Raw genomic sequence first — 14,781 nt, forward strand, 5'->3', positions numbered from 1 at the left:
AAAGCAGGCCGAACGCCGACCGGACCCGCGGGCTTCGGAGGGAATTCTTGTCAATTGGGTTTTCGCGCCGTCCGGAGCGCAGGGGGCGGAGCTTAGGATTGCTTCTGGAGGCTGCGCGGACGGTAAACAGAGAGGGCCAAAATACCTCTAGAGCGAAACCGCAGGAGGAGGGGTTGTTCTCACCCAGGGTTTTCAACCCAGCGGCGTGCTTCTCACTCCCCGTTTCACGGATGAAGACGTGATTTGACTAAAGTCCGTTGGTCACAGAATTAAAACCAGACTTTTGATGCCCTAGGCTAGCTCCGTTTTAATAGTGGAAATTCAAGGGGCGCCTGGGTGGCTCAATCCGTAAAGCAACCCACTGGATTTCGGCTAAGGTCATGGTTTTAGAGTCCGTGGGTTCCGACCCCGCCGCTGACTCAGCCCTGTCAGCTCTGAGCGTACTTGGGGTTCTCTGTCTCCCTCTCTCTCTGCCCCTCCCCTGTTTGTGCTCTCTCAAAAGTAAGTAAATAAATATTTTTTAAATCTTAAAGAAGATTCTGTCTCTTCACTGCTTTCTCTCAAATTAAAAAAAAGTGGAAATTCAAACAATACAGAAAAGGAAATAATTGATTACATTCCGCCCACATGGAATAAACTGTTATCTTGGCAAGCGTCCTACGTCGAAATACACACATTCAGGACCCGAGGTTTCATTCAGGACCTGAAGTTTTGATTTTTTACCCTAAATTGAGGTAAGGAGGGCATTTTGAATTTGAAATCCGAATTTCCTCCTCAGAGGCAGCTAGGAGCCCAACATCAAGGTCTCAGCTGGTTGGAGTGATGCCAGTGGCCCTCCGAGTAGTTTGCTGGTTTGTAGTGAAGATCTCATACTTTAATTTGCATTCTTTTTACAGATTCGTTTAGCTGTGACTTTTTTTTCACAGGAGTTTATTAGTTGCAATGATTCAAACACAGAGTATGTTTATTTTGTTTGACCGCATACTTTTAACTGCATGGTATGTAAGAGCTGAGTAAGTCAGGTAAAAGGTTATATCAAATAATAACAGGAAGCCACCTTGGTGCGCCTGGTTATGCAAACTGATTTTAACTACTGATACAACTGTGTCCATCTCAATACCATAAAGATGGTATTGCTATTGTTTTGACAACTGTAAAGGGTACAAATTTCTCCAATGAAATTGGAGGTAATTCGTTTTTCTTTTAAAACTGTGAGCCCAGAATAAGGTTTTTCTCAAATATATACTGTTTTGTTGTTCTGGTTTTTGTTTTTTTGTTTTTGTTTTGTTTTGTTTTTACTCACTGTAGAGTAAGAACACTACCCAAGGAGAAGGAGAAGAGGAGGCGGAGGAGAAACAAATGAGAAAATTACAGAGAAAGCTGAAAGTCTCCTTGACTTCTACCCCCAAATTCAATCTCTACCTCTTGGCCCAGTGGTAGCCATCATTACCTACTTGGTGGGTAGCACTGCAAACTTTTTATATTTGTATATATATCCATAGAAAATTCTTTAGTGTTGCTTTTATTTACATAAAAGATAACACTGTAAATATCACTCAGCAATCTGCTTTTTTCATTCATCATTGTTTTCAAGAGCTATCCATGATACATGTAGATCTGATTCACTCCCTTTCATTCCTGAGCATTCCATCCAATTATATACATTTTATTTATCCATTCCCTTAGTGATGAACCCTCTGTTAGTTTTCTGTTTCAGTGAGTCAGTGAACACTCTTGTCTATGTCTCCTTGAACACGTGTCATGTTTCTCTAGAAAACACACCTAGAAGTGGAATTGCTGGGTTATCTCCAGGACTTTTTATTCTTCTAAATTTCGAAGTAATTAACTGCATTCATTTGTTAAGCATTGGCACTGAGTTTATTTTGAGATACGTAGCTCTTCTTAAATGCTCATGGCATTTATAAAGGTTTTTAATTAAATAAGCTCAAACATTTGTATAGCAATTAAGTATTTACAATGTGCTCATGTGGTTTTTTATTATCTTCCCCACCTAGTTAACCCCTACTCTAAAAAAATTTTTTTTAATGTTTTATTTATTTTTGAGAGAGAGAGACAGTGCGAGCAGGGGAGGGACAAAAAGAGAGGGAGACACAGGATCCGAAGACAGGCTCCAGGCCCTGAGCTAGCTGTCAGCACAGAGCCCCACATGGGGCTCAAACCCACCAACATGACCTGAGCCTAAGTCAGACGCATAACAGACTGAGCCACCCAGGTGCCCCAAGTTAAGTGCTATTTTTAAAAGTATTATTAACTCTTTTTTTAAAAAAATTAAAAAAAATTTTTTTAATTTATTTTTGAGAGTCAGAGAGAGACAGCACGAACAGGGGAGGGTCAGAGAGAGAGGGAGATATAGAATCCAAAGAGAGGCTCTAGGCTCTTAGCTAGCTGTCAACACAGAGCCTGATGAGGGGCTCGAATCCACGAACCATGAGATCATGACCTGAGCTGAAGTTGGAGGCTTAACTGACTGAGCCACCCAGGCACCCCCCCCCACTTCTTTTTAAGTAGGCCCTATGACCAATGTGGGGCTTGAACTCACCACCCTGAGATTAAGTGTCACATGATCTTCTGACTGAGCCAGTCACGTGTTCTAAGAAAGAGTTGATTTCCATTTCATACCCAGGTATAATTTCCCAGAGGCAACCACTTTCAAAAGTCTTCTGGCACTATAAATATCTCCTTCTTTATATGTTTTATTATTTTTTAAATGCTTTATTTAGTTTTTGAAAGAGAGAACATAAGCAGGGGAGGAACAAAGAGAGGGACAAAGAGGGGAACAGAGGATCTGAAGCGGGCTTTGTGCTGACAGGCTGACTGCTGAGAACCGGATGTGAGGTTCGAACTCACCAACGGAGAGATCATGACCTGAGCTGAAGTCAGTCGCTCAACCAACTGAGCCACCCAGGTGCCCCTAAATATCTCCTTATTTTTAAATAGAGCAATATGCTAGACAGATATTTCTTGATTTAACAATTCTAAACAGTATTCATTAATATCCTTTCATGCTGGTTAAGGATTTAATTCTCATATAATTATAACATTACCCTCCATGCCTTCTCTCCTCCCCCCTTCCCACTAAAGTTATATTAAAGAATTGTATACCTGTACACAAATGTTCATAGCAGCTTTATTTGTAATAGTAAAAAACTGGGAACAGCCCATTCAAAGGTAAATGAATAAACATACTATGATACATCCATATCATAGACTACTACTCAGCAATAAAAAGAAATGAAACATGGATGAATCTCAAAATCCTTGTACTGGGTAAAAGAAGGCAAATGAAAAAAGAATACACACTGTATGAGTCCACTTATTTAAAATTTGAGAAAATGCAAATTAGTCTCTAAGGACAGAAAGCAGATCAGTCCCTACCTGAGCTCAGGGGTTAAAGGAGGGATAGAAATTCTGGGGAGTGAGAAATGTTTATCTTGGTGATGACTCCACAAGTATCTACTCGTGAAAAGTTTGTCAAGCTGTACGCTTTGTAGTAATTGCAAATCAGTTATATTCAATAAAGCTGTTTTTAAAAATTGTTGGGGGGGTGGGGGAGAGGGGAAAATGGGTGATAGGCATTGAGGAGGGCACTTGTTGAGAAAAGCACTGGGTGTTGTATGTAAGCAATGAACCAGTGGGAACCAACCCCCAAAACCAAGAGCTCACTGTATACACTGTGTGTTGGCCAATTTGACAACAGATTATATTTTAAAAATTGTTAAAGCTAATTGAAGTCTTTCAGCTGCAGGGATGATCAGAAGAGCTGGAATTTTCACCAATGTTCACAGGTGGTGGGTTTTCCTCTGGGAGCACTCATTTTGTCCTCCAATCTCTTTGCAGGCAGGAGTGGTTATATCTCATGCAGTTCTGTGGAAGCAATAGGGAGGGACCACTTAAATACATAGAATAAGGCAATGACTGGAATACCTAACTCTAACTTTGACTGATGTCCCTTTTTTAAAACTTCTCATACCTCACTATCATGTGCTGTGCCATCCATCCATCCATCCGATAAATACTAATGAGTACCAGCTATGAACAAAGCAGCTCTAAACAAAACAGACCCTGTCCTCTTAGAGTTTATATTCAAATTGGAAAAGATATGTAATAAAAATGACAAATAAGTAAGATATATGGTAAAGTCGGGGTTAATGCTGAGGAGAAAAGAATGCAGAAGTAGGCTAAGGAAAGGTATGTCAGGGTAGAGGCTGCAATTTTTTTAAAGTGACTAAAAATTTTAAAAAATTTTAGGTAGGCTCAACACTCAATGCGGGGCTTGAACTCAGGCCTGCAAGATCAAGAGTTGCATGCCCCACCAACTGAGCCAGCCAGGTGCCCATTAAGTGACTACAAACTTAAAAGGATATATCAGGGGGCGCCTGGGTGGCCCAGTTGTTAAGCTTCCAACTCTTGATTTTGGCTCAGGTCATGATCTCATTGTCATGAGATTGAGCCCCATGTCAGGCTCTATGCTGAGCTTGGAGCCAGCTTGGGATTCTCTCTCTCTCTCTCTCTCTCTCTCTCTGCTCCCTCCCCTGCTCTCTCTCCCTCCAAACCAATAAATAAACATTACAAAAATAAAAATAAAAGGATATATTTGTGGCCTCCTAGCCTGACTTTCTCAGGAGTCTTCAGGGAGTTAGCCCAGTTTTGAATGGTTCCCCCCTCTGCACTTTAGGGTATAACTTCGTCCAATTGGCTTGGACAATAACTACTCCTCCTCCACCAACTTTCCATCTTCCAAAGATTTGTGGAACTCTCTAATGCATTTTTGTGTTCTCTACTGTTCTACTGGTCCTCACTCCATTTTAAGTTCCTTAATTGCTATTTTGGTGGAGGGTTTTTTTTTTAATTTTAAATTTTTATTTAACTTCTAGTCAGTTAACATACAGTGCAATATTGGTTTCAAGAGTAGAATTCAGTGATTCATCACTTACATACAACACCCAGTGCTCATCACAAGCGCACTACTTAATACTGATCAACCATCTAGCTTATCCCCCACCCACTTCCCTTTATCAATTCTCCATTTGTTCTCTATCATTAAGAATCTCAGGGCACCTGGGTAGCTCAGTCAGTTAAGCACCCGACTTTGGCTCAGGTCATGACCCCACGGTTCATGGGATCGAGCCCTGCATCAGGCTCTGTGCTGACAGCTCAGAGCCAGGAGCCTGCTTCGGATTCTGTGTCTCCCTCTCTCTCTGACCCTCCCCTGTTCACGCTGTCTCTCTCTCTCTCTCTCTCCCTCTCTCTCTCAGAAATAAATTAAAAAACATTTAAAAAAAAGAATCTCTTATGGTTTATTTCCTTCTCTCTTCCCCCCCTTACATATGTTCATCTTTTTTGTTTCTTAAATTCCACATATGAGTGAAATCATATGGTTTTTGTCTTGTTTTGCTTAACATAATACATTCTAGTTCCATATATTTATCTCACATCTTTATCCATTCATCAGTTGATGGACATTCATTAGTCCATAGTTTGGCTATTGTTAATGATACTGCTATAAACATTGGGGTGCCTGTACCCCTTCCAATCTGTATTTTTGTATCCTTTCGGTAAATACCTAACGGTAGGTGCAATTGCTGGATTGGAGGGTAGTTCTATTTTTAACTTTTTGAGGAAGCTCCATACTGTTTTCCAGAGTAGCTGCACCAGTTTGCATTCTTACCAGCAGTGCAAGAAGGTTCCCCTTTCTCTGCAACCTTGCCAACACCTGTTGTTTCTTATATTAATTTCAGCCATTCTGACAGGTGTGAGTTGCTATCTCATCATGGTTTTGATTTGTATTTCCTTGATGATGAGATAAGTGATGTTGAGCATCTTTTCATGTGTCAGCCATCTGGATGTCTTCTTTGGAAAAGTGTCTATCCATATCTTTGATGGCATTTTGAAAGAAAAGGGAGAAAAGCACATGTGGCCAGTGCAAGACAAGCCTAACACTCGGTTCAGGGTTTACTTTCTTCAAGAAACTTTCCTTGATACCTTCTTCCTTCCACTTTGCCTTAAGCTAGACTGGGTGGGAAGTCTCTGTGCTTCTACTTATTGCATTCAGTGCATTACATATATAGTAAATGTGTGTCTCCCTGGACACCAACTATGAAGGAAAGTCCAAGATCTTATTCTTGTTTTGATCTCAAGTACCTAGCATAGAGCGAGACATATACCGTGTACCCTTTAAACATTTTGTAAAATGAATGTGTGCTTTTACGTGGCCACATTATTCAGACTTTACACCAGCCCTGTGAAGAAGACATTTACAACTGTGAATTTATAGTAGAAAGTGCAGCTCAGAGGAGTGCCTGGCTGACCTAGTCAGAGCCATGTGACTCTCATTTTTTAATTTAAAATTTTAAGTTTATTTGTTTATTTTGAGAGGGGGAGAAAGAGAGTGCAGGAGGGGCAGAGAGACAGGGAGGGAGAGAGAGAATGCCAACCAGGCTCTACACCATCTGTGCAAAGCTGGATGTGGAGCTCAAACCCACGAACCGAACCAGGAGATCATGCCCCGAGCTGAAACCAAGAGTTGGATGCTTACCTGACTGAGTCACCCAGGTCCCCCTATTGATCATGTGACTCTTGCTCTCAGAGTTGTGAGTTCAAGCCCCACTTTGGGGGCACAGGTTACTTAAAAAAAAAGTAAAAAAAAAAAAAAAATAGTTCAGAGATATTTACAAAGTGTTTAGCCAAGCCTCTTAACTTCTGTTCTGGTGCTTCTTTACAATGACACATTGTAGGCAGTACAGGGAAAGACTGAAAGGTGTCCTTTTCTCCCCAATATTGTATGTCCTTCTCTTGATTACCATTACTGTTGTTATTCTGAGATACACACTTGCCCCACTTGGTCAGTTCCATCTCTGGTTTGGATCCTTTGAAACTAATCTGCATAATTCCATCTCCTAGCCAGTTATCAGTTCAAAGGTGGTCATGTGTTGCGGTGCCTGGGTGACCCAGTGCGTTAAGCATCTAACTGGCTCAGGTCATGATCTCCCGGTTCATGAGTTCGAGCCCTCCATCAGGCTCTGTGCTGACAGTTCAGAGCCTGGAACCTGCTTCAGATTCTGTGTCTCCCTCTCTCCCTCTCTCCCTGCCCCTCCCCCACTCACACTCTGTCTCTCAACAATGAATAAACATTAAAGAAAAATTTCAAAGGTGGGCATGTGACCAAGTGTAGACCAACCCAGGATTGTAACATTCCAAGAGATCTTCTGGGTGCTTCTGGGAGATAAGCATGTTTGTACCATTGAGATAGCACAGAAAGGGGTCCTTTCACTCCCTCCAGAAGGAGAATAAGATTAAACAGCCTTGAAATAAGGTAATGGTACAAATGGCAGAGAAAAGCATTGGTAAGTTTGACATTTGAATCAGACTAACCCTAAAGCCTTTTGAGTTACGCCATATTAGAGAATGAATCCCCTTTATTATTAAAGGCAGTTTGAGTTTTCTGTAACTTGTAACTGAAAGTATAAAGAATGCAAGATAAAAGAAGGCATAGAAAGGAAAACTTGGGAGACTGGATGCATAACTGATCTTTGTAAGAGATGTAAATAGATACGGAAGATATTTAGAAACATTCTGAATAAATCAAGAGGCCGTCTAGAGGTAACCCAGGACAGACTGAGAAAACTAAAATGTATTAAGGTGTACATATTCTCAGCCTTGGCTCTTATATCCCAGTCTATCAACAAAGAGGAATTTTGCCTTCACCTCACCTGCAGCTTGTAGAGAAGAGGATATTAAGAATTTCTGTCACTTAATATGAATTGGAGACTGTCAGGACCTATGACAATTATATGCAACCCATGATTCTGGATTGAATCCATTTGCTATAAGGGGCATCATTGTGGCAATTGATTAAACTTGAAGGGGATCTAAGAAATAGATGGTATCAATGTAAAATTACTGGTTTTGAAGGTGCATTGTGGGTTCATAGAAGAATGTACTAAAGGAATCTGGCAACTTGCTCTCAAATGGTTTTCTGAGGAAAAAAATTTTTTTGTACCGTATTTGCAACTTTTCTGTTGACTTCTGAGATTTCTGTAAATGTGAGTCCTCAAAATTAAAACTACACAGCATTAATTAAAATGTTAAGAGTTATATTCAAAACAAAATTGTCTCTTAATTATTTTTGATTGGACAATAGTATTTATTTGTATGAGTCCCTATTAGAAAACTAGGTGCTGGGGCACCTGCGTGGCTCAGTCGGTTAAGCGTCCAACTCTTGATCTCAGTTCAGGTGATGATCTCATAGTTTGTGGGTTTGTGCGTTCGTGCCTTGAGCTGGGCTCTGCATAGAGCCTGCTTTGGATTCTCTCTCTCTTCCTCTCTCTGCCCCTCCTCCACTTGTATCTCTCTCTCTTTCAAAATAAATTCATTAAAAAACAAAAAAAACTAGATACTAAGATTTACTTGATTGCAGCCAGTTGAGTCTAAAGAATGAGTTAATAGTTTGAAGTGTGTATAAAGGGGAGTCAGAGAGTAAAAAAAAAAAAAAAAAAGGAAAGAAAAGTCAGTACATGCCCAATACAGTTAGAAGCTTTCTGAGAGGGGCGCCTGGGTGGCTTAGTCGGTTAAGCGTCCGACTTTCGCTTAGGTCATGATCTCACGGTTCGTGGGTTCGAGCCCCGCGTCGGACTCTGTGCTGATTGCCAGTTCAGAGCCTGGAGCCTGTTTCAGAGTCTGTGACTCCCTCTCTCTCTGACCCTCCCCTGCTCACACTGTCTGTCTCTCTCTCTCTCCTAGAAATAAATAAAACATTAAAAAAAAAAATTAAAAAAAAAAAAAAGCTTTCTGAGAAAAGGCTGAAGCAAGGAGAAAGGAAGTCCTGGCTGACCAGATAATCAAAGTATTCTGGACTGAATCCATGTTTACCAAACAACTCTCTGGTTATAACTTGATTTTCCAGCTGTTGTAATCTTCAGAGCAATTATATCCTTATTGTAAATAAATAACTTAGCAAGTTGCTTTATTTGTTTCTCCTAAGTCTTATTAGCAGGGGGAGGCGGTGACCCTGAATCTGCTTACCTCCAGATAAACTTGAAAAGTCAATTCTAGACCAGTGTGATGTGAAGGAGATAAAAAAAACTATGTGGAACCTTGTCTGATGGCCTGCTGGCTTCTATCATTCCCACCTCTAGGTCAATCTTCCTGTTATTGACCAGAGTATTTGCTTTGCTCTAAAGTTAAAAACAAAACTTCCCAAAATTTTAAGCCTGGGAGGAATGGTTTCACAAGATTTTCTTTAGTTTGTATTATTTTTCTGTATAATGTAGCGATATTAAATACATATTTCCTGCCTCCAATCAGGTAGTATAGATCAAGGAAATAAAGTGGAATGAGACCAAGATTAGAGTCTTGGCTTTAGAGTCATTTTCTTTCTTACCCTTTTCTTTTCTTTCTTTCTTTTTTTAAATTTCACACAGTAAAGCCTTCCGGGGTGGGATCCAATTCCATTCAATTAGCTTTAGAGAGGACACAGACACACTGTGTTCAAGAACATTTAGTAAATCCTGTTTTTTACTGACCCAATCTGTGCCTACACCCCCCTATTCCCTCGAACCATTTGCCTATCTTTTCCTCTGCTTTATCAAACCTCTGTAAAGGCCAACATCCTAATTCAAGCCTCTATCATATCATAGCTGGACTAATGCCTATGGTCTTTCCTTATTCACCACTCCGTCCATCTAGCTTATGTATTTTCATTTCACTCAACAAATATTTATTGAGAATTTACAACTGCCAACTCCTACTTTATCTTATGGCACACCCAAATGCCAGATCTGTCATTTACCAACCTAAAACATTGTTTTGCAAATGTCCCTGCACCTGCAAAAACCTTTAATGTCTACTCATTAACGTCAAAACTTTTTTTTAAACATTTATTTATTTTGAGAGAGAGAGAGAGAGAGAGCGTGCGTGAGTGGGGGAGAGAGAAGGGGACAGAGGATGGAAAGCAGGCTCCCTGCTGACAGCTGAGAGGGCATGTGGGGCTGGAACTCACCAACAACAGTTGAGATCATGACCAAAGTCACTTAACTGACCACCCAAGTGCCCCTACAGTCTAAACTTTTTAACCAGAATTCCATGGCCTTTAATCTTCTCTCAACGTCATCTCCCAATATATTATTCAGTCCTACCTCTCCAAAGCGGTCTGTTCTTTTTTCTCTTTTTTTTTTTAAAATTTTTTTTAATGTTTTATTTATTTCTAGGAGAGAGAGAGAGAGGCAGAGTGAGCAGGGGAGGGTCAGAGAAAGGGTCACAGACTCTGAAACAGGCTCCAGGCTCTGAACTGGCAATCAGCACAGAGCCCGACGCGGGGCTCGAACCCACGAACCGTGAGATCATGACCTAAGCGAAAGTCGGACGCTTAACCGACTAAGCCACCCAGGCGCCCCTGTTCTTTTTTCTTAAACAATCCACTTATATTCCTGTCTCCAAGACCTATGCCTTTCCTCACTTAATTTTAACCTACCTAGGATGTCTTTCCATACCCCTTTTGCTTAGTTCATACCTTGATTCATCCCACAGGTATTTGTTGAGTATTTAGGAAGTGCCCAACTACCTCACCTTCAAGAAAGATAAAGCTAATTTCCCATATTCTCCAGAAGGGCTTCCCTTTTCTAAATTTCTCTAGTTCCAAGCGTCATTTACCTCGCACAAAACACAGTGGTAGAAAGAGCTCTATTCTGGTCAGGAAAACTGTGTTCTAGCCTTTATTACAGATTCGTTGTGCAACCTTTAGCAAAACCCGTTCTGTCTCTTTCCTGGCAGAGACAACTTTGAGCTCTAATATCCATGGCCAGGGGTCAGGAAACTACAGCCCACGGCCAAATCTGACCCACCACCTATTTTTGTATGGCCCCTCAGCGAAGAACGATTTTTATTGTTAAATAGCTGAAAAGCGAATATTTTGTGACACGTGAAAATTATGTGAGGTTCCAATCTGTATCCATAAGGTTTAATGTGCACACGGTCACGCCCATTTACTCACGATGTTGCAAGAGAGACATGGTGGCCCGCCAGGCTCCCAATTTTTACTACTTGCCCCTTCCTGAAAAAGTTTGCTTACGCCTATCTTGGCCGCTGGTCACCAGCGCCTTGGCTCCCTCATTAGTCTGCGAGCTTCTGGATGGTGGGGCTCTCTCATCTGAGCCTCTGGGCGTGCTGCCTGGTTCACAGTAACTTTGTAAAACGCCTGCCGCTTCAGGGACGCTCTTTTGCTTAGGAGGTGGAACAGTGACGATTTAAGAGTCCACTGGGCTGAAGCCCCGACGGCTAAAGAAAATTGATTTCCTTCTCAGCCCGTTTCTTCCTCCAGGACGCGGAGACACAAGGGGGGCTGGCAGTGAGGCCAGAACGGCATAAGATATGGGAAGCACCCCGCAAGGTGTACTTACTAATCATTCCCTTCGCGTGTCTGGAGGAAGCACCACGGCCAGGCGCAGCGCGTGCACGGGGTCATTGCCGCGTGGGCCTGGGGGCGGGAGGGCGGCGCTGGGACCCGGAGGCGGGTCTCGCCGGGCGCCGGTGCGGCTGTCAATCAAGGCGGCCGTGGGGCGGGGCGGGGCGGCGCTTCCGCCTGCGCGTGGTCGCGCCGGGCCGCTCGCCGGCGCCGGGTTCAGTGGGGAAGCCGCGCCCGCAGCCGCCGGCAGCGCGGCCGGACGAGGGGGCGATGGAGCTGGAGCCCGAGCTGCTGCTGCAGGAGGCCCGCGAAAACGTGGAGGCGGCGCAGAGCTACCGGCGGGAGCTGGGCCACAGGCTGCAGGGGCTGCAGGAGGCGCGGAGGCAGGTCGGAGGGCCGCGCCCGTAGGGGCGCTGAGGGCCCCGGGGAGGGCTTGGGGTGCCCGGCGGGTGGGTGGAGGGCCGGGAGAGCTCGGAGGGGCGCGAGTGTCCCAAAACTCTGAAGGGAGGAGGGAGGAGTCTCTGAAGGTGTGGGGAGACCCAGCTGGGTCTGGGAACGAGGGAGGTGGGTGAGCGGTGGGGGGGAGAGGGGAGCCTTTAGGGGAAGAGACAAGTTTAGGTGATCGCGGGAGAGTGTGAGGGGCGTTCCCTGAACTGTGTGGGGAGGTGACGGGGATAGGGGTGGGGTTCGAGGTTGGGGAGAGCGGGGGAGCAGAGGGCGTCCCAGAGGGGAGGGCCGGGAGCATCGAAGAGCGCTGGGGGAGGTGGAGGTTCTTTGGGAAAACCTGCCGTGGGGATGGCGGCCGATTGTAGAGAGCCTGGTGGGGAGGACTCAAGACACTGAGACAGGGTGATTGAGAAGCAATGGACTTAACACCCAATGAATGGGATTAGTGCCTGAAAGTAGTAGTATCTCCTATAACCTCGAATGCATTAAAAAAAAAAAAAGCATTTAGCAGAACCCTGTTCTGTGTGGTTTAGAAATTTAAGGTGGAGCTGTGTTGGAAAAGCAAAAGAAGGAGATGGAAATACTTGAAGAATACAAAAGTGAAGGGGAATGGAAAAACAGATTTAAAGAAAGGAGTGCTGAAAGGAGAAGCTAAATATACTTTCAAGTGACAGTTTTATCTGTTCGGTGGGGACATGGTTATCAAAGATAAAGGAGCACCCTGGAACACACACAGAAGAAAGATATAACCCACTGCCAATGTGTACGAGGACAGATAATCCTCAAGCTGCTATTCACACAGGTGCTTAGTAGATGCGTTTTGAGTGAATTGGGTTCCTTCTGAGTGGAGTCATTTGAGCGAGTGGGAGTTTGCTACATCACACTTGAATTAATCGATATTGTTATCCTAGTAACTCCCGTGCTGCACAGAATCTGAAAATGTGCAACTGGTAGAAAGTACTGTGATAACAGTGCCTTTGGGTATATTGCTCATTAAGAATATTCAGCATGCTCTAGGTTTTATATATTTTTAAAACCTTGTAGGGGCGCCTGGGTGGCTCAGTCGGTTAAGCACCTAACTCTTGATCTTGGCTCAGGCTGTGATCTCACGGGTTCGTGTGGGTTAGAACCCGGCGATGGGATTCTCTTTGGGGTTCTGTCTATCCTTCCCTCTGCCCCTCCCCTACTGTTCTCTCTCTTACCCTCTCAAAATAGATAAACTTACAAACAAACAAAAAAACAGCAAACAAACAAAAAACCTTGTAGAGCTCCTTAGGCCACACCTTATTTGTAGTCTAGTAGTAAAACTGGGAGCAAAATTTAGATATGGTTTCACCAGTCTGGTGAATGCTTTTCATGGGCTTCTAGTGCATTCATCTTGATTTCTATTTGAAAACATCTGCCTTACTCCTACTCTTTTGAAATAGAGGTTCTAAATCAAGGACATTGTTTCAAAAGAGATTAAAGTATCTTTTTTTTGAAAAAAGTGTCTCTTATTATTTGAGTAATGTTTAAGCCAGTTAAGATATCATATATGAGCAGGAACTTCCTTTAACTCATCTGCAACTAAGAAACCGTAGCCTTGACTCTAAAAGAATGAGTTTAGCACCTGGGAGCAGTAATGTCTTGTGTAATATTGAATTCCCTTAACAAATTTGGTATGATCCCATTCTGAATGGGTTAGAATTCAGTTTCTAGACCTATATTCTTTGAAGTCTTAGATGCAGTAATTTAAATACAGGACATACTTCCCTGCAGTTTGGTGTAGTTTCAGTGGGGGGGGGGGCGGTTTGTTTTGTTTTGTGAGGCCCATTGTCTCAGGCTTGAGACAGAAAGCACCAAAAGAACATCCATCACAGTTAGGTTCCTAAGGACACTGCCTTCTGGCTAGGCTACTAGTGTTAATTCTCTTTTGCGAACTGGAATGTGTTTTGCGCCAGTCCCAGTTACAAGGCGTCTCTCCTCAAAGCTAATTCTAGTGGATTGTATATGTTTGGATTTGTACAATAAGCCCTGTGTCAACTTGCATTTTAAGGAAAGTCTGTGTTACAAAAATGTTATCAAAATAAGCAGCTGCTTTTGTTTGGTTAAGGTATTTTTAGGGTTCCAGTCATTTTCAGAATAACTACAGAATGTTTGGCTTTTTAGTAAAGATTTTGCATGGGGGGAGGATGAGCACAGAGGAGAGAGCCTCTGCTTTGTGTGTGTGTGTGTGTGTTTTCTTTTTTTTACTCATCGGGTTTTGTTTCCTTTTGGCATGTGATTTTTTTAATTGATATATAATTTACATACCATAAAATCCATGCCTTAAAATGTACACTTTAGCCTTTTCTCGTATATTCACAAAGTGGTGCAACCGTCTCCACTATCTAATTCCAGAACATTTTCATCACCCCAAAAAGAAATCTCCTCCCTGTGAGCTATCACTCCCTCTGTCTCTGACAGCCAGTAAACTGCTTTCTCTATTTGGATTTGCCTCTTCAGGACATTTCGTATGGATGGAATCATACAATATGTGGCCCCTTGTGACTGGCTTCTTTGACAGCACAGTGTTTCCAAGGTTCATCCTTGTGGTAGCACGTAATCGATACTTCAGTCCTTTCTATGGCGGAATAATATTTGTTGTGTGGATATACAATTGACAGACACTTGGATTGCTTTCACTTTTTGCCTATTATGAATACTGTTGCTGTGAACATTCATGTACCGGGTTTTTTGTTTTTGTTTTTGTTTTTGTTTTTGTTTTGTGTGGATATAGTGTCAGTTCTTTCAGTATATACTTAGGAATTGCTGGATTGTATGGTAAGCCTTTGCTTAATGCTTTGGAACACTTTTTTTTTCAAAAAATTTTTTTTAATGTTTTATTTATTTCTAGGAGAGAGAGAGAGAGAGACAGCGTGAGCAGGGGAGGGTCA

The 14,781-nt window shown here is 42.6% G+C and overlaps 1 protein-coding gene across 1 annotated transcript in view; it reads left to right on the forward strand.

Annotated features, from left to right (window-relative positions):
• The first annotated feature begins 11,607 nt into the window (after positions 1-11,607).
• CRLF3 (cytokine receptor like factor 3) overlaps positions 11,608-14,781 on the forward strand; it is a 44,674-nt gene continuing 41,500 nt past the window's right edge. The window contains exon 1 of the mRNA XM_039252138.1: positions 11,608-11,806. Coding sequence (XP_039108069.1) covers positions 11,690-11,806 — 117 coding nt within the window. The 5' untranslated portion in view covers positions 11,608-11,689. The remainder of the gene's footprint in view (positions 11,807-14,781) is intronic.

Source organism: Hyaena hyaena, unplaced genomic scaffold (assembly GCF_003009895.1).
Source record: "Hyaena hyaena isolate Hyena2069 unplaced genomic scaffold, ASM300989v1 scaffold_10, whole genome shotgun sequence".
Classification (NCBI taxonomy): domain Eukaryota; kingdom Metazoa; phylum Chordata; class Mammalia; order Carnivora; family Hyaenidae; genus Hyaena; species Hyaena hyaena.